Source organism: Micropterus salmoides, unplaced genomic scaffold (genome assembly GCF_014851395.1).
Source record: "Micropterus salmoides isolate LMB-PRFRI ecotype aquatic unplaced genomic scaffold, ASM1485139v1 Ms_hic_scaffold_9, whole genome shotgun sequence".
Taxonomy (NCBI): Eukaryota; Metazoa; Chordata; class Actinopteri; order Centrarchiformes; family Centrarchidae; genus Micropterus; species Micropterus salmoides.
The window spans coordinates 16,057,633-16,084,390 of NW_024044681.1; the positions used below are offsets into that span (position 1 = coordinate 16,057,633).

The 26,758-nt window shown below is 39.5% G+C and overlaps 1 protein-coding gene across 4 annotated transcripts in view; it reads right to left on the reverse strand.

Moving 5' to 3' along the window:
• Window positions 1–26,758, reverse strand: part of rapgef6 (Rap guanine nucleotide exchange factor (GEF) 6) — a 159,728-nt gene that overhangs the window by 115,036 nt on the left and 17,934 nt on the right. For 3 of the 4 annotated variants that reach the window (XM_038707575.1, XM_038707574.1, XM_038707571.1), the window contains exons 2-3: window positions 2,171–2,241; window positions 1,314–1,370 (exon numbers count right to left, since the gene is read on the reverse strand). In XM_038707575.1, the coding sequence (XP_038563503.1) occupies window positions 1,314–1,370; window positions 2,171–2,241 (128 nt within the window). Of the gene's footprint in view, window positions 1–1,313; window positions 1,371–2,170; window positions 2,242–2,355; window positions 2,432–26,758 lie in introns of those variants that run through there. The other variant, XM_038707576.1, reaches the window with a different exon arrangement.

A 26,758-nucleotide genomic window follows, 5' to 3' on the forward strand; every position in this document is an offset into this window, starting at 1 on the left:
TTGCTTTAAAGTCCAAATTTCTCCCCTCGCTTCCTTTTCTCTTCTCTCCTCCCTCTCAACTTTGCTCTCCTTTCCTCCTTCTTTCTCTTTAGCATATTCAACTCTTGTTTTCTCTCCTCCTCTGCAGTCCTCTTCTCTCACCTTCTCTTTGAATATACCTCTTACATCTCTCACTTGCTGCCACTTCCTCCCTTCTCATCTCATCACCTACTCTCTCCTCTTTTCAGCACCCTCTGTTACCTGTCCCTCTTTCAGCAGCTGCTCCTTCAGCTCTCATTCCTCCTCCCTCCTTCTAAACAGTCATCCCCTTGACTTTTCCTTCAAATACACGCTGTATATGATGCTAAAATGACTTATTTTTACCATCTGACTCATCCATCTCAGTATCCATTTATTCACGCACCCTGACAGGCAGGCAGAACAGGAAGGCAGGCAGGCTATCAGTGGATCTGTCGGCATTACCATCAGCTCAAGATCAGCTGTATCTTAAACCAGGAGTGGGCCTCTGAAAAGCAAACACACCTCCAGCAGAAGACCTGAGGATTTACTGCGCAGTTTTAAAGTTTATTCAAGAAGCAGCACATAATGTGTAGGATTTAACAGCAGTCTTAATCCACCTTTATCCTTGTACTTTGTTCTCTTGCCGAATTTTGAACTCTGTGAGAAGCGAATGTTTAGAAATGTATGAATTGAAAGGGAGGTGTTGCTTGAAATGATGATATGCCAAGTAGATATTACCTTGTTTATTAAAGGTTCAGAATGAAGCAGAATTTACCCTGTTTCCGACCATTTTAAAGAATCAATATAGAGTCTATATTTTCATCAACATCAATAAGTCCCATTAAAAGGCAAACACCAACAATGCACTACTGTCGTCCACAGACTATTAACAACATATTAATAAGCCACATTGTTGCACTTGGTGATGTTTCGTCATTTCATAAACGTAGGCCCAAATGCACAAATGCTATTTATTCCTATTTGAGTAATGTTTGAGAGTGAATGCACTTACTGCAAGTCAACTATGCTGAGGATACTCTGAGCAAGGTATCATTTGCTCCAGTGTTGCTGCTAGGCTGACAGGCTGTTATTCTAGGCAGCTACAGAGTGCTAATGTTAAAGATTATACGAATGTGAAGCAGGGTATTCTTGAAAAATATTGTGAAACTTAAATTGAGTAAATTACTCAGAAAAAAATAAAAAACAACCCATATTTGAATAAAGCAAGCTTGCCCTGGCAGGTATCTGAATAAAAAGAAGTGCAGCAGAACGTAGGAGAGCACTTCCTGCTCAGTGTGAGAACTTGTACTTACTAGAACAGGATGTGGTTCGCCTCATGTCTCTCATACCTGGCCGAGGTGCACATCGACCTGAGAGAGAAAGACAAAGATGTTCATTTTTCTCTCCAAAAACATCCCTAATGCATTTCTAGCTCTCGCAATCCATCACATATCGATAAACTTTTTGCTCAGAAGGGGCCAAGCTCTCCCCATTTTAGACACCATCATGTCTGTGTCAGCTCAGAGTGTTATGAGGACCCGCTACTCAATTTCTGGCTGTGGGCCAACATACATTTTGTTTTCTTTGGTCTGAGTTGTAGCAGAATTTTGTTAAGTCTTGATTGAACCCAGTTTTTGTTTGTTTGTTGTTGGGTTTTTTACAAATCCTGGTTCTCTTGTATCTTGATAACTGAACAGAGGAGTGGTAGCATACTGTGACAGAAACTGTTGAGTCTCTAAAACCTTTATTGTGGAATTATTTCTTGTAAATGGTTCTCATACCACACACCTGCAATTTATGTGTGAACACCCTCTGTGTTTTTAGCTGCCCAACTAAATCAAACTCACAAAAGAAAACATTCCAGTCTTAAGGCAGAGCATTTCAAACATGCTCAGTATGAACGTATTGATGACTAAAGGGCACCTGTGAATGATAAAGCTGAGGTGGAAAACCAACCTGGGGCAAAAGGCATCTTCAAAGAAAATGTAAGCACTCTTAAACCTGTTTGGGTAGGGTTTGCTGCATATAACAACGCATGCAGAAAGTAGCCCTAAAGGCTGCTGTTATGTTCATTTGGTAAGCTGATAAAGTGATCGACAAATCAGAGTAACTCTAAATTTTGGTTTAGACTTTTCTTTCAATTTTTTGAAGTGAAATGAAAATGACTCACCTTAGCTGATGTTCCCTTAGGTGAGAGAGGACGTCCATGTGGTAGAGGTGGCAGTAGATAGTGTGCAGGTCCTGTAGGACAGAAAGACAATGGAGTCAACATTAATGAACAATCTGCCAAAAAAAAAATTAATAATTATTGAATAATCTCACATTTCCACACACACAAAAGGGAAAAACTCTCACCCCCTTAGATGTGTGAGGCGTACACACGTGTGGTGATCTTTGCTACTAGTGGGAAGCCATTTCAGAAACAAAGTCCACTACCTTTTCAAACAATAAATATTTACACAAAAAAAAAAATCTGCAAAACAGCTGAGCGTGGGTTTAGTATTTAAAAAGTGAAAGCTTTTAAAAGATTAGCTCATTGTTTAGAGTATGTGGAATGTCTCGGCACCATGTAAATCACATCTAGCGCCGCGCTATGACAGCGGCCACTCAGACCGTGCCAAACACTGCCTATCAAAATGACACCCTCAAACCAGACAGGCACGCATACCACTCACGTGCGCACATGATGGCAGTGAGACAGGCATAGATATATCCACCCACGGCCTTAAAATAGTACTCTATCAGGGCCTGCTGTCAAAACATTAAGAGGCTGACAGAGTGTGTGTGTGTGTGTGTGTGTGCGCGTGTGCGTGTGTGTGTGTGTGTGTGTGTGTGTGTGTGCGCGTGTGCGTGTGTGTGTGTGTGAGAGAGAGAAGGGAACAGCTTCATCTAAGCATCTGTGGAATCAAACAAACACAGCGGCTATTGAGGCATAAGGGCAACTACTTTAAACAGGTGGACTGGTTGGCTGACTTGTGCACACACACACACACACACACACACACACACACACACACACACACGCCAATTCTTTAGAGATGAGCCCATGACACACAGGCAGACGGCTAACAAAAGCTAGCCTGGTTCTGTACATAGTGAACAAAATCTGTCTACTAGCACCTCTAAATCTCACAGATTAACATGTTGTATCTTGTTTATTTGATCAGTACAAAAAAGTATAAGTATACATATGACAATTCAGCATTTTACAGGGGGTTATGAGCCAGATTATTTCTTGGTCAGGACCAGTAACAGGCCTGGTAATGGGACCATTAGCTTCGTGCAGTCTCCACTGGTGCTGGCCTTTGGACCATCTCTCTCTACCACTTTTTCTATCATTCTGAAGGCACCAATGTAATGGTCTATCATTGTGCATTTAGATGATGTCCTGTACAGCTGAAATGGTCTGCTTAAAGTAAGCAGTTGAGCCAAATGAGCACATTTTAACTAAAAATTCAAGTGTCCATAAGCCAACTAGAAACTGCACCATTGTTTGAAACTAAGCTGAAATATACACAAAAAAAAAACATTTTCCCCAACAATCAGCCCTCTTTAGGATAAAGCCAAAGCACAGCTGCAGTTTAGTGAGAACACACAAAAGATTTGGACTGCTACAATGCCCTAATCTGAAACTAATAAATCAGAAAATCCCTAGAGGACAAATTCATATTTGCAGTGTGTTGCCTTTGTTGGAACATTATTTCCTCACAACTGGTTTTGTTTACATAGGGCTTAAGCAGATTAAAGATTTTTCAGTCAGAAATGAAGGTTTTTCAGTCAGAAATGTAATGTCAAGCATTTCACACAAATACTGACAGCCAGACAAAACTTTTATGAGTACTTGAACCCCTCAAAGATATAAATTTTATAAGAAATTGTATTTAGTAAGACATGATGGATTGTACATTTAAACAGGTAACAGCAGATGTGTTCTCTTATAAATGATACAAACCACTTAAGCCACTTTAATAGGGCTGAAGATTAATTGCATTTGCGATATTATCGCAATGTGATAAAACCAGATTTTCTAATTGCACACACATGACACGCGAGAGTAAACCAGTTTGCAGAGGAAGCATCAACTTCACACGTTAGGTGTACCTTGACTTGTCGTCGTACACTGGCCTTAAGCTTGACAGAAGCTAACACCACAGAAACTTTAGTGTCACACAGGGAATGAAAGTAGCACCTGGCACCCGCGGGTAACTTGATGGTGGGTGAAATCGTCGGGCCATCCGCCGCTTTGACGGACAGTAAAAATGCACAACAGAAAGACACGTGTAGTAAGGCAAGCATATTGTGGAAATCAGCACCTGTGTCACTGTGTATCTGTGAAACGGTGCTTCAAAGCAAACGCACAAGTCCGAAAGAGGCCCGGTCTGTCACGAGTTACAGCCTGGTTACAGCCAGTGCGCTGCTTACCAGCATCGGAGGCTGCGGGAGAGGAGGGGGACTCCGGTGTTGTCGGAGAATTACTAAGCTTGTTTATTAAACACGAGAGGCGACACTTGGTTTTTATTTTTGTTGACCAACGTTTGAAATTAACCTCAAACTGAGTATTTTTTGTTTGCTTACCGAGATATAGAAAAGGAGGTTTTTGATGAGAGAAGGACTCGTGTGGAGATTTGAACTGAGATCAGGACTCATTAATTGGTGGTTGAACTGTGGGTTTTGTACTGAGCGCTTACTGTAGCCTGCGGTGAACTTAGTTTTTCTTGTGGTCTGTAGGTAGGCTGACCTGATGATATTATATCATTATTTAATGCCATGACTCTCAAATTATCTTTTTCATATTATTATAATTCTTCTTTCTGCACGTGTACAGACAAGAAATAGGAAAGGAGATCATATTTCTCCTGTATTGGCTTCTCTGCACTGGCTGCCTGTGAAATTCAGAATAGAATTTAAAATCGTTCTCCTCAACTACAAATCCCTAATGGCCAGGCACCATCATCTCTTAAAGAGCTCATAGTACTTTATTACGCTACTAGAACACTGCGCTCCCAGAATGAAGGGTTACTTGTGGTTCCACTCCAAAAATTATATATATATAAATAAAATGGGAGCCAGAGCCTTTAGATACCTAGCTGGGTATGTGTTAAATAAGAGTATAGTCTAGACCTGTTCTCAATGAAAAGTGCAATGAGATAACTTCTACTATGAATTGGTGGTATATAAATAAAATTGAATCAGTAATGTCAGACTTATAGATACACTTATTTAAAGTACAGGATTTGTATTCTGCTTCTTATGAAGATGTACACAAGTTGTATTTTTGACCAGTCAGAAATACTGAGCACAGCCAACCCTGCCCCTGAAGTTCCTGAACTTTTGGAATGTACTACCTCCAGTGCAAGGACTATTTACCAACTGAAACTATTGCACAGGAACTACATTTAGTCTCTGGTCGAAACAGAGATTTAGTTCCTTAGTTCTTCAGTTCCTCAAAAAGGTTCTTTGTCGCCTGGGAAAGCTCCTAATGGACACCCTAGAATAACCATGGGTTAAGTACATATATCCGATGTTAAGAGGAACCTATGACGAAAGCACAGCGAGCTCTTTCAGACACTGAAAACTGGGCAATTTAAACCATTTAAATAAGAGTTCAATTCTGAACGACAGGGACTTGACCTGGCCGGCTTACAAGGAGAGTTGTAACGTCCATTTAGCGATCCTGGGGCAGAAAGAGTGAGCGAAGAGCAGGAATGGTTCACAGTGGTGAGGAAGTGGAACGTATTGACTTGAAATCACAGTTAACTGGGTTAGTGAGCAAAACAAACTGCTGCAGTAAGCACTCCTGTCATGTTGCTGAGCATGCATGTGTGTATGTACAGAAAGTGTGTGTATTTCAGGACAAGCAGGCCTGAGGCGACAAGCTAGCATGGGGGCTCAGATTAGGCGAGGCAGCCCCAACACCCACCTCGCCCCAGCTTGTTAGTGTGTTCCTGGGTTACATTAACTACTCTGCCTGATTCAAAAAGACAGTCGCACACAGCACAATATTTCACCAGTGACACCATGTATAATGTGACCGATCCTCATAACAGAGAAATGCCAGATAAGACTACATATGCAAATACTTCTGTATAGTCTCACTCCGCTCAGAAATGTGTTTCACTTAAATGTGTTTCTTCATTTGGATGTATGAGCTTCACTGTGCAAAATGATCTTTGTCCATTCATCCATCGTCAACCGCTTATCCTGCGCAGAGGGTCGCGGGGGGGCTGGAGCCAATCCCAGCTGACATCGGGCGAAAGGCGGGGTACACCCTGGACAGGTCGCCAAACCATCGCAGGAAAATGATGTGTAGAGTTTAATTCCTTTGTCTTCCCCGCCTTAAAGACACGCATACATACAAGCAGAATTTTGTCACATTGCAACTAGTTTGGAAGCCAATGGTGGTCCAGTATGCAACCTACAAAAGTATGAGGTAAAAACTTGAAACCTCCACTTTTAGAAAGGACTTTTCAGTGAAGAGAAATCGTGGTCCAACTTTTTAAATGAAAATGATTTGCATTTTTACAATCTGAATTTGTCAGTGAGGAAAAACTATGTAAATTATTTTTCAAAACAGAGTATGTTTTATGTCTTAAAACATGTATGAAGGGGATCTTTAAAGGTTCAGTGTGTAGGTTTTAGTGGCATCTAGTGGTGAGGGATGGAACAGCAACCTGATTGCAACCAACGGAATCAAAAAATGAAACATGCTGTTTTATAGATCTGCTGTAAAGCAAAGGCGGACAGGCCATCGGAAGTACCGGGAGTTTTCCAGGTCAGCCACAGGACAATTGGGCCAGTAAATCACATAGGCCTAGTATTAAAAAAAAACAGACAAAAAACTGCAAATCAATAAGTATGTGGCTTGATCTACTGGCATATAGTGTGTGGTTTCTGGTCTAGACGGGGGTGGGGTGGGGCAGGGCCATTTTAATATTACTGCCTATATCAATTACTGACACACTCTACATTAGAACGTAATGAAACTGTTAAACACACACACACACACACACACACACACCTAACCCGTTTTTTTGTGCTTCAAAAATCATGGATAAATACATGCGACGAAACGCAAAGGTGGTGCTCACAATTTGAGGGAGAAATAAAAGAAGTTGCTTGAGGTAGGTGCAGCAAAGTGCCTTAAAATCACAGGTATTTCTTTTGGTGCTGCTGCTGCTACTTCTACCCACCAGTGGAGACAGCAGTCTCCTGATAAATGTTGACCCTGTAATTCTCAACCTGCTGTAACTACTGTCTAGTTTATAGGATTCTGTTACTACAATGACTGCTGGCTACCTTGCCTAAGGATAAAGTCAGCCCCTCGCTTGTACTACTAGAACTAATAGGCTACACCAAAGTTTGTGTACTACTTTTAAATACTACAATTTTATTATTTTAGTGATATTGTTATGTTTTAGCCTCCTCCATTTAAAAGCAACACATGCATGTTCTTGAGAACTGTTAACTGTTATGACCTCCATTTTCCATGCATCTTGTATCAAAGAAGTGTACAAGTCAAAAGCTTGAAAGTTTGTGTATTGTTCAGTTTACCGATGTTTTTGGTGCAGAAATATCTTTCCAGATTTTAAATTTTTACTAAAATGACATGTGTTTTTCTTACCCTCTAGTGGTTGATTATGGGTATAGGCAGTGTTGTTTCATTTCAAATGCCTGGCTCCAGCAAATTGGTGGGTACAAATTTTATTGCATCAATGATCTACTGACATTTAAATCACAGATGCATGGTCTGGAAAGCCACTAGGCTTTTATGTACACTATAATTTATTTATTGTACTCAAGGTCTCAGCTGAGGTGATTACTTTACTTGAGGAGAGCTAGACAGGTGTTTCTAGTTTTGAAAATGTATTTTAATGGCTCATTTCGTGATGTACTGTACTTGCACAAGATTCTCAAGAATGCAGGAATAAAGGTTTCAAAAGACCCAGAGCCCCCGCCAAATGCTTTGTCTGGGGTGGGCTGACCACTCTGCACAGTGACGCCTCATATAGCAAATATGACCCTTAAACAACACACATAGTGCTTCTACTACTACTCACATCCATGAAGCCAAGTGTCTTGGTTTCTTGTATTGATTAGTGTAAAGCAGGTCATCAATAGGCACAGACAGACAGATAGAAGGATGTCGGAAGATGCTTTGTCATTTCAATCGTTGGTCTCACCCAGAGGGAGAGTGATCACTACAGTGATCACTGCACCACCCACGGCAATCTCTCTCTTGCTGGGCCCTGAATACTGCTTTGGTCTTGAACTAAGGGTGTGGTGGCTGTGGTCGGGGTTTTGGCGGCCTATACTAGGGAAACAATCCCCATATTATAATGTAGTATTATAACATATCTACTCTGCAGTGGTGCCTCCATTTCCAGCCCACACGGAAACCCTAACCCTAATGTAATAAATTTTGACAAAGCACACAATCATGTTTTTTATTCAAATTAAATATGCATGGGTTCAATTTAGAGGCTGATCTCTGCAGACAGTAATTCCTCTTTTTACAGTGATTCCCACTGTACCATTTCTAGCAAGCTACTAGAAGCTGCTATAAAATATCTTTGATGCACCAGGGGCCTACCATAAGGATAAAAAATAAATAAAAAAAAAAAAAACTTGCATCCGCAGGTTCTAAGAAGCCCACTTAAGCACCTGTGATCAATAAATCTCACATTAACTTAAAATTGATGACACCTGCCTTGCAATCAGTTATTTCCTCTTATAATGCTAGCTCAAATTACTGTTTAGTCAGGAATAGTCATGGACCAAAAGAGAAAACTGCAATACCTCTACAGAACTAGCAGGAAAATCACTTGCATCAAGTCTAGAGAGGAGATCATTTCAACGACAAATTAAGGATTTATAAATAACCACTTATGAGGTTTTCTGAGTATGTCATACTTAAGATCAAAATCAATCATAAGTTTTATGAATGAGGCCCCTGATTTGATATATCAGAGGGCCAAATCTTTTGCACGTCTAATAGAAAAAAAAACGACTGCATAGTTTAGTTAGGTTTACATGTCATTAGACTCAAGCCCTCCCTCAGGACAGCACAGGGCAGCAAAGCAACCCTCCTCAGTGACTTCTGACCTTTGGCCTGTCCTCCCTGGAGGCCCATGTGGTGGCCTGGTGACTCCATCTGTAATTAGGACGTCACAACCTCAAGAGAAACATCCATTAACTCATTGCCAGCTGAGGCCGTGGCATTTCATTTAAACCAAGCAGTGGAAAAAACGCTTTCATCCCAACTACAACTGAGGGTGCTTACATTCCTAAATAGATGGATATTTCTCAGATTTTGGCTCAAATTACTAGGCCTATGAATCTAATTTTCATTATTTTTTCAGTGACAGGTGAGAGTCAGAATATCAGAACAAAGATACTAAGTTGCAGCAGGCCTCAGATGGTTTTATCTGAAGTTGCACAGGCCTCACAGCACATGAGCCGAATAAAACCTGGTGAAGTTTGACAACTGCGTGGTTGTCAGTGAAGACAAAAGGCCTGTTTCTCCAAATTACTCAAAAAGGTGGACTCTGAAGCTGCATGGTTTGCAACCAACTGCAGAAATATCTAAAAATCTAATCTCATCCTCAGAAGTGCAGCTGTCAAACTAAAAGGAAGACAAATGGGTCTGATTAGCCATGCTCTGAGCTTGCTGTGCTGATCCTGGTCTGTGTGCTTACAGAATACAGACTAGCTACAGTGCTGCTGCCACCTCCTGGCAGAAACATCACTCTCATTACATAAATAAGATTTGGTCCAACAGATACTGTATATCTATCTACTGACACATTTAACTAACCTAAGAAGGATTAGTTACATTTTCCATTAGGGCAGCAGCTATCCAGACAGCAAAAGCAGCAATTTCTGTTGATACTTACACTAGATTCCAGTGGGAAAGTGATATGAAACCAGTTAGCTGCCTGTGTTTGAGTAGTCATGTGATCTGACCACAGAGCTTGAATTTGACCCATCTTAATTAGGTGAAGTTATTTTACCCTACATTTTACAGTCACAATAGATGCGTGCGTTTCTAGCACCCCTAACCATGACAGGATACTGACATTTTGACATGGGGCCTACTAAAGTATGCCTCTTACTCATACATAAGTGAGCTGTGACAGCATAGAAATAGGAGCGGTCATACAAAGGCAAGTTGTTGCAGTACAGAGGTTGCTGTCCCACCCACCACATTTCTCCCTCTTCCTATCAAGAGACTGCCTGTTAACACAAAATTCATGATACGCAAAGGCACTCCTACATGAGTAAGGGAAAAAAAAAAAAAAAAAAAAAAAAAAAAAAAAAAAAAAAAAAAAAAAACACAGGCTACGGTTGTGCAAAAATTCCAAGCCTGAAAGCTCTGCTCTTTAATTTCTAACTTGAAATGGTTTTATTTTAGCTGTTCTTTATGTACCAAGTATATTAAATGTCCCTGAGGCCAGTAAACTCATTTCAGTCCCTTTGTGGACTATAAGAAAAGCATGGATGTTAATTTTTCATACATGCAATGAAAAGTGCAACAGCTGGTTAGAACATATATGCCGTTTGGTGGCAAGAATAACACTCAAAACCCGTTGCAGGGTTTGAAATTCCTCCACTGAATCTTTGTGAAAACTTTATAAACCTTTATAGCAGAGCCTGCCTTTGTAGAGAGTTCAGTCACCCCTCAACCCACACCCACCTCCACCTGAATGTACAGTATGCCAGTCGAGTCTGTCACTGACACAGAGGGGTTATTGTAGACGGACGATACAACAAGTCCATTCAAGCCAGAGGAACAAACAGCTTGGCTAACATCCTCCCTGCAAAGCCAGCCTTGAACATTTACATTACATAGACTACTGACTTCCCAAGCCTCTGTGTCAACATTGTGCAGGGATATAGCATAACAGGGCTAAACGCCAGGGACCTAAGTGCTTTAGTGTAGTGTATAATTCAGAACACATATTAATACAATCTGTCTTGTGATACTTGAATTCTGACTTTGTCAGAAAATGAGGATTCAAAGTGAAATGCATCATTAATATTATAATATTATTTAAGAGTAGACCTTTTTTTAATTGGTTGAACGTGAGTTGGAATGAAGCTCTATGTACTGCACATAAATGCACTACGAGAAAAGGTACAGTGAAAAAAGTAGAACAAATAGGATGAATATTAAATATATTATATCATGGATAACAGCTTATACATGTTTAAATAAACCTTTTAAAAAAGGTGTAGATACAGAAGGCACACAGCCCTGCGTGTTTAAAAGAGAAAATGTTACATCAAGTGTCTCTGTGGGATACCACTGACATTCCAGCATCCCACAAAACTTACACTCAGCTTTTACACCATGGGTGCAATACTCGGTCCGTTTAAGAAAAACAGGTCAACTGACTACTTTATAAACTCTGCCGTGGTAAGCCACTGTTATACACACATTCACGGAATGGAGATGCTGTTTCAGTAATGGACACAGGGACTGAAAATAGGCCTCAACAGAAACAGAACAGATTGTCAGAGGTTGCACGAGATGGGAATCCAACAGGAGTGCTCTCTACTGCACCCTAAACCTAAGTGAGCAGATGCGTCAGGGGAATTAAATGAAGAAAGAGCTTAAGTAGCTGTTCATGCTTGTCATTTAAAGGAAAGTTGTGACTAGTTCAAGGGCCTGCACTCCAGTTAAATTTCAGAAATGATGATACTGACAAATTAATTCCTGTGTGCTTTATCCGTTGTTTTTATGTCCCACCACCTAGTAGTTAGCCGTTATTGTGACACTTCCTACAGAAACTTTTAATTCACCACCACCACAAAGAGTAGATGAATTTAATTGATTAATGATTGAAAAAAATATTATTTGAATGTTTTGAGACTTCATATAAATATGTGTGCCGATAAGAAAACATTTGCTAATCAAAGCATTAATTAAGTTGACTGTTCATATTTACTATATTATAGTGATTATGACAGCTGTAAGGAGTCTCCTTTGTATGCTACTGGAGAAAACTACACATTTATTCTTCAGAAAACATCATGAATCAAATAAAATACTGCAGCGGCTGAGAAAAACACACCCATGCATGGTCATTCCTCATGGCTGCCCAATCTCCTTACCAGACTTTTAAAGGCTCAAGTAAAAGCTTAACATCAAGCATGATATAACGTTATTATTCCTAAAGCCTTAGGCCTAATGGTTTAAACCTACAAGTGCCTACAAGGTCAACTATAATCTCATGGTATCGTAACTCCAGACAGGATGAATATCCATACAACACAGAAGCCCTCTGAGAATCCCCTGCCCCACAGAGCAGTACGGCCTTATCACTGTCAGCATCAGTGTGAGGTTTTAAGTATGCCTGAAGCACTTATCAATCTTAAATCCCCTCTTTTTGCTCACAGCTCAGCCTCTGTTCTACAGGACAAAAAAAAAAAAAATTCCTTTCAGGAACAAATCCAGGCTGAAGACAGGGGGGCTTGAAACTTCTAGCACAAGCTTTCACCACAATGTGATCCTGCAGGATTTAACGCACATGAATCTGATCATCCGGAGAATCATTTACAGCACGGAGGGACCGTAGCAAAAAAGAAAACGCTGAAAACAAATACAGTGCGAGTCCTGGATCCTGAGAGTTTCCGCACTGAAAACTAAAGAGCTGGATTCATAAAAAGCCCAGTGACGACAGTCGTGGTGCTGGTGGTGGAGCGGCTTATGGAAACAGCGGGAAGGAGGGAGGGAGAGCACGGCAGGCGTCAGTCATTACCAGAAAAGAGAACTTGACTTGTCTTCACTCCAGCCAGCATATGAACTGGATGTCTACATTTATGTAGACATATACTTGCCATATCACCAAAAAAACAAGCCCTAAACACAGCTAAACAGAAGATGAATAGCCCTAATTGATGTGAATAGGGGGTTTGAACACTTGATGAATCACTACTTCCCCTCCTGGGAAGAATGCCAACTGTGCAGCATGGCAAATCTTTACCACTTTGTGCAACCCAAGTTCAGACTGTCACTTTGCAAGTGCTGTGCTATAATTTCTGACTTTGTATTGGAAAGGTCTGCGCTGTCTTTACTCCTACAAGAAAAGAGGGTGAAGAGCGAGTCTGGCCCAGAAAGAACCACACCAGCTGCCCTTGCTCCACCAGCCAAACCAAACAGCCACACACATACGCACAAAAGTGGAAAATCTGAGCCTTTATGTAATCTTAGGCATAGGAAGTTCTTTTTCGTCAGCAATAAACTTTCTATGGAGGTAAGAAAAGGTGTACATCAACATTTTAAGCTGTCTTTGTTATTGCTGTTATAAGCTTTTATTGATGAATAAAATCAATATCAGTACAAGGGCTGGACAATAAAACAATGATAATTATTGCAATATAATTTTCCTCAATAACAATATAACAAATGTTCAATAAATGTTTGATTTAATAAAAATTTTTAGAATTTGAATCACAAAGGAATCAGCACTTAATTTTTCTATTTAGATATTTTGTTGATGAAAAGGAAGTGAAAAAAGATTTTACTTAAGATTTTATCATTGTTCTTTTGAATCTTCTACATCAGATTTGTAAAGTGATCCACTGTTTGGCATCAAGTCATGTTCTGACCATAAAAAATAGTTTAAACCACAATTAAACATCTGTTTTTAATCAACTTTCATGCAAAAGCTATAATCAGCCTTTAAACTTGAAAGAAATAATGATTTGACATTTATCGTGATAATTATCGATATCGAACGATATACATTTTTTTATCGTCATAACATTTTTGGTCACATCACCCAGCTCGAATCAGTTGAAAAAGTCAGCGATCAGCCCATCATCAAAATCAGCCTCTCTATTGGCTGTGCTGACAAACTGGGAAATGAGATTTCATGCTTTGAAGTAGTGCAAACTAATGTTTGATCTGTTGTCTGTCTGTGATCTGTAATTATATTGCACGTCTGCCGAAATTTGATTGGGTTTAACACATTCAAAGACACCCCTGAAAATAATTTCATAAGTGTTTTCCACTCCCTCTTGCACTCTCTCATTACCAACTAGTTTTGAACTCGTCTATCATTCCCCTTGCTTGACAAGAATACAGTCCGCATCTCTGTTATGTGCTCTCATTTACTCAGCTGTTAACATTATTCTAAAGTTAATCTTAATTATTCCAGCTTTACGTTTTGAGATTTCAACACTTAGCTACTAAGGTTTTCATCACCTGCGGTTTAAAACTCATTTGAATGCTTCTGCCTCTCTGATGTCTCCCCCACTACCCGTCACCATCTCTGCTGGCCTGAGCAGTGGAGGACATAATGGAGGCAGCAATAGAAGTTTCGGTCTGTTCAAAGCAGCAGATGTTACAGACTGAACACACAGTACTGAGTTGAACTCAGTTACTGCAGGGTTCCTGCCAGACAGCTCAGCTGATGACTGCAAAGTTTGTGGGCGGACTGCTAAGTTTAGGCAGGCACACAAACAGAAATGTGCAAACACAAACATGAAGAAGCAAGTAAATTAATACAGCAGTTCTTGTTCTGTACAGCAGTTAGATTAAAGTAGTTGATGCACACACCTACTTGGCCTACGCATAGCTGTCATCTACATGGCCTTATAGCCACAGGCGGGCTGTCAGATAGCCAAGATATGGAACAGATAGCTGCTATCTTTCACCAATCTGTTCAGACAGGCAGCTCTGCTCTCACACTCACTGCAGCCCAGTAAATCAAAAACAGAACTGAGCAGAGTAGCTTCTACTTCTTTTCAAACTATTTTGAAGTTTGCATATGAGCCTGCAAAGACAAAAAGCGCAAAATGTCTTACAGTTGGGCTCACTAGCTAGTCTATGGGACTTGAAAAATTAATTCTGTTTTTGTTTGGTTTCATGCAAGCCTAAGCCTCCAGGGTAATGTACGTATAACCAGGTGAACCTGGAATGCAGTACCAACATCAGCAAAATTTAACCACTACTAATACTAAAGAAATGGGACTCATATGTATGCTTCATTATTCCTGGTTAGCTAGTAAGGTTTTCTAGAAATAGAGTGTTAGGCTTAAAAGCCACCATTTATGGGTGTGGAGGGACATAGGGGCTGATGAGGGATTTAGAGCAGATTGTAACCAGTTAAGCCATTGACTAGAAAATGTTTACTCAGTACAGATGCTACACTAAAATGTATATTTTTCATAGATGCAGGAAAAACTACATAATTAAATAAAAAACTGAGCAAACTTTTTTCCCCCTCCATGTCCATAGACATTTAGGTAACACTCCAAACGCAATTGTTCTGGTTGTCTCCCCCAGACAATGAAATAACATGAACATGTGGGTGTGTGCTAACATTCACATATAGTTTGAATATGTTTGCATGGAAACTACCATGGAGGGTCAAGTTGAATCACAGCATCTGAACCAAACACACCAAGTTATCACCGAAGTTGCACAGCCAAACCTCGAGCAACCTCACACTGACGCACACACAATATGCACACAAATCCCAGCCAGCGAATGGCTTCTTATCTGTGTTGGCATTACCCAGTGTAATTTGCAGTTAAACGTGGACCGGACAGAAGACTATTTGACTGAGCTCACCAACTGCAGATTAAGCCATAGAGGCTGGCAAAAAATATATTTCTCTCACTTACTCAACTCTAGGTACTTGAAACTTTCTCAGCCCTTGGACAAATATAGTTTCCGCTTTGAAAACCAAGCAAATGAAAAAAAGTCTAATGCAGTCCAGACCACCCCAGTGAAATACAAATCTAGCCTTGGTGCAACCAACATCAAGGAAAGACAGAAAAATATCGAATTCAGAAGAATTTAAGGCAAATGTAAGGATTGTACATCACACACACACACACACACACACACAGTTTTTACACGCCAACGGTGTGTCAACACACCAGATTTCTACTTTTGGCAACTCAGAAAACCAACTTGAGAGACGGGCAGTTAATTAACCTTCAAGAGCACTACACAATAGTTTAGACAATGGCAGGGTTTCTCCAGCTGTTCAATTTTGAACAAATGGTCCAATTTCAGTACAAGATATAAAAATGTGAGTTCTAGATAAAGTTCACTTGTTGGGTCGGGATCGGGTGGTTTTGTTGCGTAAAGCTTTGTACCCACTGAAAGGATGAGAGGCTGCTCCCAAAGACAGAGATCTGATTAGTAGGGGAGAGTTTGACAAAGCCAAAGGTGAGTTAACATTAGCTTAACGCAAACCATGAACTGTATGCTACTAGTTAAGTATTGTTACAGTAATGAAAACAACTTGCCCAAAATCTCAAGTACTGCACTAATATGCTTCCAGGCCAGCTGTTCCAATTTGACAACAGGGGTGGGATGCAAATGAGGATGAGTTTTTTCAACTCGGTGTTCAGAACGCTAAATATAGTTATGATAGCTGCCATTATATAGAACCAGATATTTTATATTTTCATTTCTCTGTAAAGTCAAACTTCTGACCCCAACAGGAGAAGCCTTTTAGAAAATCCATGAACATACTGTACGATGAACATTTCTGTGGCACCAACATTAACCTCACTGTAAATTCAATAAGTCTGGTTTCATTTGTCTTAAGTTTTAGCATGTATGGCAAAGCAGGCATAACAGAAACCTGAAGGCAAATGCATAGTAAAATTAAAATAAAAAAATTACGAAAAAAAAAGAATTAGCGCATGTATCAAATGGCGCTATGCAAAGTTATTAATTTTTTTGTTGATGGCAGATACAGTAAGTGATCACTGACATTACTAATGCCTAATCTCACTTTAATTGGCCCAAAGGATGTGTGTATGGAAGTTGTTTCCATACGGAGACATCAATCTGACTCCATCTGTTCCTCTGACACGCCTTCTTAACTGCGCTGTCTGCTCACAGTTGCAGAGTCAGTGGACCGCAGCCCCACTCATCCTTCTCCTGAACACTGCCAATCAGGCCAATGAAGCAGAGCTGACCCTTATCAATGAACTGAAGTGGGTGGGCACATGGACCTCCAATTGGGAGCACGCATTCATTCCCCAGGTCACGGCCTCTGCTCTGGTTGTCATGGCATCAGGGGAAAGCACTTTGAGGGGAATTAATTGTTTAAAAATGACAACAGAAGGGTGGGGATATGGGCCGGGATATTGAAATACATCGTTACTGGCGGTGAATCAATTCAGTTTAGATGTTCTTAGTCTTGTAAGACAGACCAGCTTTTCATTAGGCCTCCAGGTCTTGTGTGTCTAAAATGCTTGCCACCTGTTGCTACTGCCTCTTTAGAAGCAATTTGCAGCAAGGAGTAGTAGTAGGCAATGCATAGCAAATTAGTAGTAGGTGTAAAGATTGTTGCATTTTGCTGTTATGAGCAGATTTTTTTCTGTTAGATTTTATTTAGGAGTTTGCTCACATTTAGCAAGCATTTATTAGTATAGATAATATAAATCAGTGCAGATAAAATCTGTGTTACATATGAATCCCTACATCAAATCAACTGCAACCTTAATCCGTGCATAAAGTCATTGAACTCATTGACCTTAGGTTAGCAGTTTATGCAACCATCCTAGAGCTGCAATTAAGTAAAAGATGAAATCTAGGCACTTTGATATCAATGTTTGGTAATCATGCAAGGCCTAAGAAACTAATTAAAGGAGAGACATTTGTATTACTTTTAGAGAAATGATCTCAAATTATCACATTGGCTTATCAATAAGATACAGAAGCCACGAGGCAAGTGAGAAAAAAAATATTTCTATTGTCATTTTGATCAAGTCTGATCTAAATAGTTCTCTCCTGTGTTTATCATTTAAGAACAGGGTGCAAAAAAGGTTCCTTACATTTCTGTGAAACAGATGGAGAAAAAAAAGTTGTGGTGTCGGGATCATTTTGTCAATTGTTGTAAAACTAATTTTGGCCACAAGAGGCTAAAGTGCATCACTGCCCTATGCTCTAAACAGGACTAAAATTATTCATGTTTTCTTCCAGATAAAGCATTGATTTAAAATCATTTATAAATCAAAAAGAAAGACAAAACCGTAATGTTACATAACTTGCTAACACAAAACACGGGCCGAAATTGCACAATTTGGGAGTGGTGATGGCACACATGCCTTTGGTGTGAAAGAACGGAGTTCACACATCAACCACTATGTCTGAGCCAGACACTTAAACCCTAGTTGCTCCAGAGGCTTGCAACCTCTGACATATATAGTATTTGTACGTCGTTTTGGATTAAAAATAAAAATAAGAAATGTAATTTAATAAATTAACTGTAAAATTAAGAATATTGTGAAATCTGCCAAAATGTGAACGCAATCTATAAAAATCTTGGCTCTCCCAAGCATTATAAGCAGGTTTTTCACTGCACTTAAGCCAAACAAAGATTTATTGTTGGAAAAAAAAAAAAAAAAGTTACATCCGGTCAAGTTTTGTTAGCAAAGAGAAGCGTTGCGCCCACGTGAGAGTAGCCTCAGTCAGATCTGCTTAAAACCGTGTATTTGAGGAGCATGTGGAAGCTGTGCTGCAGAAGATCCATGACAAAAAAACTGTAGTTAAGGAATAACCTATATAATAATTGCACATACATCTGAATTTTTCTATATGCATATTTGCATGAAACATCAAATTCATTGATAGTGATTAAATGTTTAATATTTTCTTATTGAATTGTTTAAATTGTATTCATCATCCACATGATTACATACTGAAGACAAAATGTGCTTACATCTTAAACATTTCTGTAGTTCTGCAAAAACAGAAACTGGAAAAATTTTAGCCCTACCCTTAGTGTTCAGTATTACAGTCTTGTCTAACAACAAAGCTATTGTTAGCCTACTCACTTGTCCAGCAGAAACAGAGCAACCTCAGCATCAGTTTTCATTCCTTTCAAATCTCGTAGATTTACCCAGCATTAAAACCCCTCACAGGTCTTTCCCTCGCCTGGTCATGTAACTTGTCTCACAATTCCTCAGACCTTTCCCTCTGTGGCTGTTTCTCAGTCATCTTCACAGCTAAAGTCCCGTAATGAGTCCAACATGTTCGAATGTACAGCTGTTTGTTTACACTCTCTCTCCGACTGCTTCGAGCGCCACCCCCACCTGCTGCTCGCTCCGAGCTCAATTTACAGACCCAGGGCTGTGTAGGAAAACCAGATTTTTTTTTTGCAGAGCACACGAAAAACAGAGCTAGCGACCCATGAGGAACTATTCACTGAATTTAACAGAAAGTGTATTGGATTAAAATCGCAAAGTACCCCTTTAATATGTTGTGTGTGTAGCATGAAAGCAAAATTTGTTTCGTTACGCAGCCTTATGCTGTATAATGACTATTAAACTACTTTGTATTACTTTAAAACAAAAAAGCATATTCTACGCAATTTTTAAGACAATTTAGAGTATTCTGCCACCAGCAGTTGGCAACCTCAACTGGCACAGCCCATAGTTGCTGCTTCAGTGACATTGTTGTATCCATCCTTTTGTCAAGTCTGTAACCAAATAAATATTGTTCCCCAAATGTATTGTTGGAACATTATGTACCCTTTTTATTATTACAGTTGTTTTGTGATTGTTGATGTGTGATCTGTCCGTTTAGTTGTTTTGCGACCAATTTACTGCAAACTAAGCAAGCCATTATACTTGTTGTCCGTGGCTAATGTGTTTCTAATACAACATTCTAACTAACATGTATTGATGGGCTGTTTTAAATTCTATTCAATTAACTTTTACTATATTAACTCATCAATTTGTCATTTGTATATAAAATGTCAGAACATTTTTTAAAAATGACCTTCACAAGTTCCCAAAGTCCGGTGTTACATCTTCAAACGATTTTCAGCACACAATCAGGGAAGACTAAGGAAGTAGAAAATACACACACATTTGAAAAGCTGGATACACTTTTAAAAATGACTCAAAACATTTACATTGGTTATCTAGACTTTTTGATGATGTTTACTAAATGAGTTTCTGTGTTTCCACCTATGGGGACTTAATGTTGATCCTCCACTGATTGAGGATACTTAATTTCTTCCAGGCATAAGGGACAATGTAACTAATTTGACAGCTAAGCAATAGTTTTGTATCCCATTTTCTTGTTACTGTACTGATAGAGCATAGCGTTAATTCAGGCAGGCAACAAAGTCAAGCTCAGCTCCCATTGGCAAATCTCAAAAAGGTGCCTTTTTGAACGGCTTTAGCCGGTTTACTTTTGCTGCTTCCTCTGCAAGTCGCTTTACAACTTACCTCCACCTCAGCTCCTCCTTAAATCTGTGTCCGACTAATCAGTGCCATTTCTGTTTTACACTGATGCCTGCTGAAATGGTCCTGACTGAATGAATGAATCATTTTTACAAAACATTTGGTCTAACTCTTATAATCACTACAAAATACACGGTTGTGTCGTACACATTCAAGTGTTTCTTAATCTGAACAATAAGGTTCAGTGTAACGTATATTTAAACATACATCAACCGCCATATATGGACAAAGTATAATTTTATAATAACGTGTAAGTGGGTGGGTAGGTGAGACTTTGTTAGTTTATGCTCGGGTTGAGCAGCTTTTGTCATTAATGTGCCACCTTGTTTGAATTCCTCATTCATTGTTTAATACAATCGCACTGCTGAGGCAGGCAGGAAGTTCGGGGAATCCAGCTGTCACATTCCCAGCATTCCAGAGGTGAGCGCTCTGCATTCTTTTCAAACTTGCCAGCAAAGGAGTTGACCAAACAAGCTAACAAGTGCTCCAGAGAAGTGATGAAGAGAACTTTCTATAAGTGAAAGACTGACAAAAAAATGTAAGAATAATAAGCATGCAGACAGCCAGATGAGTGGATATGTGAATGAGTTTCTGACCAGACAAGGACACAAATGAATGAGTGAGTGATAAAAAAAAAATAAATACGTAAATGAGCGAACAAACAAAATGAGCAAAGTGATGACTGGACACAAGTGAAAACATGAGAGAGAGAATAAGTAATTGAGCATGCACAGGATTGAATCAAAGGTTGAGTGAGTGAACAGTAAGTAAACCAAGGTATGATTCACGAATTGAGTAGGTAAAATGGGTGGCTTGAGTAAAAGAGTGTGCGAGTCAATAGTTCAACAACCTGAACTGACTGCATTCCCCTGCAGTCTTGTGTTGCCTGCACAAACCACATGTGTCATTATGTTTGTATATATTTTATCATCACCTTGTGCAACTTGTACAACTTATGCCTCAGGAAACTACAACATCTATGCTAACAAACTATTTCAAGTACTCCCCACTCTGGTTCACCATTTATTGCTCAATCACACACCTCTAGGTGCATTCTGCTGAAGGCAAGGCAGGCTACATGTGCCTCTAGTGGAATTTTAGTTGATGTACAAACTTGCAGATACTATAATGAAATACTTTTACAGGTTATATGCCTGTAACATGCAAGTATATACACACGTCACTTAAAATGTTCAAAACATGCCTGAACCAATGACACCAGTACATCCATATTCTTACGCATTCAAATCTTATCATACATCAAAACTGTGATACTTGGCAAGAATCAGTTCGCAAGTGCCTGGGTGCACCAACACACCAGGACTGAACAATGACATGGTGGAAGAAAGTGGCATCTGTCCTTTCCAGCCCAGCTTCATTCTTGTAAAACATCTGAGAAGCGTGAGCTTGGCCTGGCGTCAACCTCTCACACGGGAATGTTGTCAGTACAAGACCTTGTTACAAGTGTCATGTTTTCACTTAACAAAACACTGTGTGTTATGATCCCTTATCTGCACGTTCAAAGCTAGCTCTGCCTGCAATACATCAGCGTATCTCGGTTTTTGAATATTAAAATAACAGATAAGCAGTTGCACTCTGTGTGCCTGAGGTATATGTTGAGACAGAAGGAGCATATGGATAGTCAGTCAATCAAAACTAAAATACTTAATTATATACATATGAGAAAGAGACTCAGGCCAAATATGCACATGGGAAATTGGTAACTTCACTATCAACTTCCTCTAATACTGACTAACAAACAATATATTAGTAAGCAGTAAGTAAGAAAAGGCTGTGTAATTCGCCACTAAAATGTTAGCACCCTGGTTTTGTTTAGAAAGAGAGAGGTGTTGGTGCGGAGAGTTAAATAGGAGCCAGAGGGCGGACGGTTTCTGTTGTGATGTGGACAGTGACTCAATGTTTCCAGAGTGGGATCTGCCAAACAAGGGGCCTCCCACAACACTGCTTCTGTCAGCGCTACACACATCGTATTCAATAGGAGCAGCTGGCAATTTCAAATGGATGTGATGAGACAGCTGATGCAGGCTTTCAAAATCTCAGCTGATGGATTCATAAAATTGGCATCCACTGATTTTCTGTGTTTGATGGACAAGACATACTGTATGTTTTGGAATAGGAAAAAAAACTCAAGACGATGGGCTGGACACTTCCAAAGTGGGTGAAGATTCGGCAGAAACATTATTGGTATCCACTACCCACTCTACTGTATACATCCCTTTGTTATCTATTTGACTAGAATGTAATAGAAAGTCCTATAGCCCCTGAAAAGTTGGTGTCAAATCAAAGTACTTCTCTATAACATTAAATAACCATGAATTAATAAGAAACAATTCTAAAACTAATCTAGTCTAATCTGCTCGTTTATAAAATTGTGCAGAGGTTTCACATCAACAGGTTGCGTATGGACAAAACAATTTACAACACAGTGCGCATGCATGTCCCATTGTCCCCCACCGATATCCCTTTAATGGAGGTCATTATGCTCATTATTTTCAGGTTAAAAATCTTATTTAGGGGGTTGTATTAGAACAGGTTTACATGGTTTAAAAAAATAAATAAATAAAAAAAATAAATAAAAAAACACACCACCATATTTTTTTGTCATACTGCAGCTCCTCTTTTCACCCTGTGTGTTCAACACATCATTTTAGCTATGGAGGGATACATCTCACCTCTACAAGATCTTTTTTGGGAGTTGCACATGCGCAGTTGCTAGTTAAGGACGACTAGCCAATCAGAAGCAGAGGAGGGCAGGTCGGACTTTGGCTGATCTCCAGCCAAAGTCCAGTTGCCCTTGACTTTAAGCTTCTTTGGATAACTATGACCTGGATGACTGAGAACCTTCATAGACAGTAACAACTTTATGTCCATTGACTGCCTAGAGGGTAGCTAGTGTTTGGAAGGCAGAGGAGAGGCAGCAGGCGGATGTCTGCGTGCTGCAGCTCAGTGCGTTTTTCCACTGGTATTTAAGGGTGTGTCGGACTAGTTGCTAGGAGAGCATTATGATGTGTCGTCACAGGGATCAAAGGGAAAAGGCTGGACTACAAACGAGCTGTTTTCAGGCAGTTCAGATCAGTGTTTTCTGTGGGAGATGGGAACTCCCTTTGGGTGGACTACTACATGCACAAAAAGATATACAACTCAACAAAGGAGAGGGAAAATGCCAAAAAGCATAGTATGACCTATTTAAATCTCAATCAACTCGATATTTGGCGCATATGTGAGCAAGCTTCTTCTCTTAATCTCTTCTTAATGCTCATAGTTGCCTATAAATGGTCATCAAAACACCCTAATTAATAATATATACTGACATGAAGACATTGATGGTAATTTCTGATGAATAAACACAATCGACTCAAATGGTAGTGGTAACACATGAGCGGTAATATTTCAGATTATTTTACACATTGGTATCAATTTCAAGCCGTTTCATCCTTCTGCCATCTGAGTTGCAGTTTCTCATTTCTCCAGTTTATGTGGGTACACATGAGTGAACGTTTCCGGTAAGGACCGCACAGTCTTCTGTGAAGTTTGTACTTTAAAAAGCAAACAACCAAATGCCATCAGATTTTGGCTAAAATATTGCTAAATTTGGTTTCTGGTTGGTGAATCACATCTTTACAACTGAACCCTGCCTACTTAAAGCCAGTGAGAAGAGCTCATTCAAAAACCCAAAAAACTAAATCTCTAATGTGAAATAACCAAAACTTTCTACCAAAGTTTATTGTAAGCCTATAGAACTTCACTTGCTCAAATTATTTTCAGGCTGACAAGAATTCTGGGCCCATACAAAGGAATAGTATTTGCCTTCTTCAAAAGTTGATGCTATGGATCAAGGTCAGACAGAGGTCATGGCTGCAAATGATGTGTGACCACATACAATAACAGTAATTGAGCTGGAATCCCTTTGTGAGACTACATTTCTATGGTCCCACGCTGGAAAAGTTAAAGAATATATACAAAGTTTTGAAGGATGTGTAGCAGGTGTGCCTCTTTGTATAACCTTCTACCTGAGCACTCTGCCAAGAAGTACAAAGTAGCTTCCAAAAAATCCACAATATGTAAAAGGCAGAGCTCCAAAAACTATTTTTTGTCACATTGACTAAGTCAGGAGTTGTGGCTTCATCAGGATAAAAACCTTGGGCTGACGATGTTACATTACCGGTTGTAATCTTTTAATCAGACACGTTCTAATTATATTTCTAGAAATCTGAGCTTATTACATGACACTTTAAAAAGTTTCACAGTGGCATCAAAAAGGTTGCCTAGTTTGTCTATTTGCAATGTTTTCTGGATTACAAATACAAGTCATTTCTTCACACACAAACACACAACACTGTTGTAGAGCCCTACAGATATGGGATTTTTAAGACCGACTCCGATTTTGATATTTGAGGATTCAAAAAATCTGATATATCCACCGATATTCTAAAGATACACATAAGATAAAAAAAGACTATCCCTAACATGTATTATGTGTAGTTCATTTATTATACGAGACCTAGCCAAGACAACATGACATAATGCAATATAAAAAGTAGTACTTTGAACAAAAGTAGAGCGGATTATGTCAGCTCTTCCCAATAATTACCTATGGCGGCCCGCCACAGTCTACTTTGTACTACCATAGTTTCAATATGAACCAGAGATATTTTTACACTTCTTATAATAACAACATTAAAGACCTGTAACATTGTGTTTTGTGCTGTTGCTCCCCACTGCTGTAAGCTCGGACGCTCACCTACTTTGGCATCCAACTTGAGACAACAACTTTTCTTTTGAGGACACAACATTGTAAGTACTGTAACGTTAACTTAGGGTTTAACCAGCTTTGAGTGTATCCACCGTCACTCGTATTGGTCAACAGGGTTAAGCTAGCCGCACCTAAATTTGGAGTGCATGCATATTCAAGCCTTTATGGTAAATGCACTGAAACAGAGCGAGTGAGCCGACAGGCAGAGTTAGCAACTGTATTTTCTCACTTTACAAAGACAAGTGTTGCAATATGAGTCTTACCTGAAGAGATGTGTCCGCGACGCGAGCACCACATACAACATAATTTGTCATATTGGATCAGACTTTGTGAACTTAGCGAGAGGATACACATGTGACAATGTCAGGTTTTCAAAATAAGGTGTTAACACGACGTTTATACAGTATGGAAATAAGATTAATTGGATTATGTTCACAGGAAGTATAAAATATGTTACAGGTGTACATTCAAAGTTTAAAAATAAACACTAACTGTTAAGGAAATTATTTCATTTTTGATTTTTGGTTGCTGAAAAAACAAATGTTCACCATGTTTATGATCAAATTGTTTACTAGAGCACAAAATTATTTACAAGAGTGCAAAGTTCTTGATAGATCTAGCCTCTTAATTCTGCTCTCAAAGCGCACCAGATTAATGCATTTAACTTTAAAATGTACAAAATTTTCAAGAGGGTCCGAGGTCCAACCACCATAGTCTCACAAAATCCTGTGGGAGACTGACTGCCATGTTTTGTGGTGGATTTGTGGCTTTCTAAAAATCTGTGTTGCCAATAGGGGACTTGCAGAGTGGATAAACTATGCAACAGCAAAACTTACAGCATCATTGATTTATTTATCGGCTGTTACGTACAGATTTATCTGCAATTAGCTCATATCAAATCATCGTAGCAAAATACAAACCAGTGAAGACTCCCAATCGTCACACTCAATGTACGGACATGTAGAAAATCAGAAAACAGCTGCTTACAGAGTGACAATATATCGGTTTTAACCAGTAGATCTAAACTCGTCATGACTCTAAAATCACTTCATCGTATCAGTGTGCACCACTGCTTTGCTCAACTCAAACAACTCACACGCGAGTCACACATGCAATGGAAATGACGCACAATAGACACGCAGACAAACACATTGAAGATTAAGGATTAAAAAATGCTTCTAAGTCCTGACTCATCTCAACAGACTGCATAACTCACTGTCAAAAGCTCTGACCTCAGGGGAGAATTTGTGCTCTAACCTTGCCCCGTTCTTGACATTTTTTCTCTTCATGGGCAAAACAAAGAGGCAGCTACAAGTTCAAAATAAGAAAGCACATCAGTTCTTTTTCCAGGTTGTGTTCCCTCGTGTATCAGCACTGCTTGGCTACCGCAAGGAATGCTGCTGCTATTGACTACAGCCCAGTCTCTGAGGGATTTACAGGGCAGGATGTTTGTAACCTACACATAGCCAGCGCTCTACTGAACCCTCTCCACATGGGGAACATGTTCCATTGCTGTGGCAAGAAACTACAGCATTCAACATCCTGAAGGTCAAAAAAAAAATAAAATAAATACATTTTAAAAAAGTCACGTGTTATAGGGATAATGATATTTTTTAAAAGGGGATTATTACAAAACAAATGTTTTCTTGTGTCTGTAGAATAGGATGTGTAGGCCATAAAATCTCTGCAGTACGACAATATTTAATTTAAAATGGTATTTTTATACACCTTTAACAAATACTGTGCATTCTGCAATTT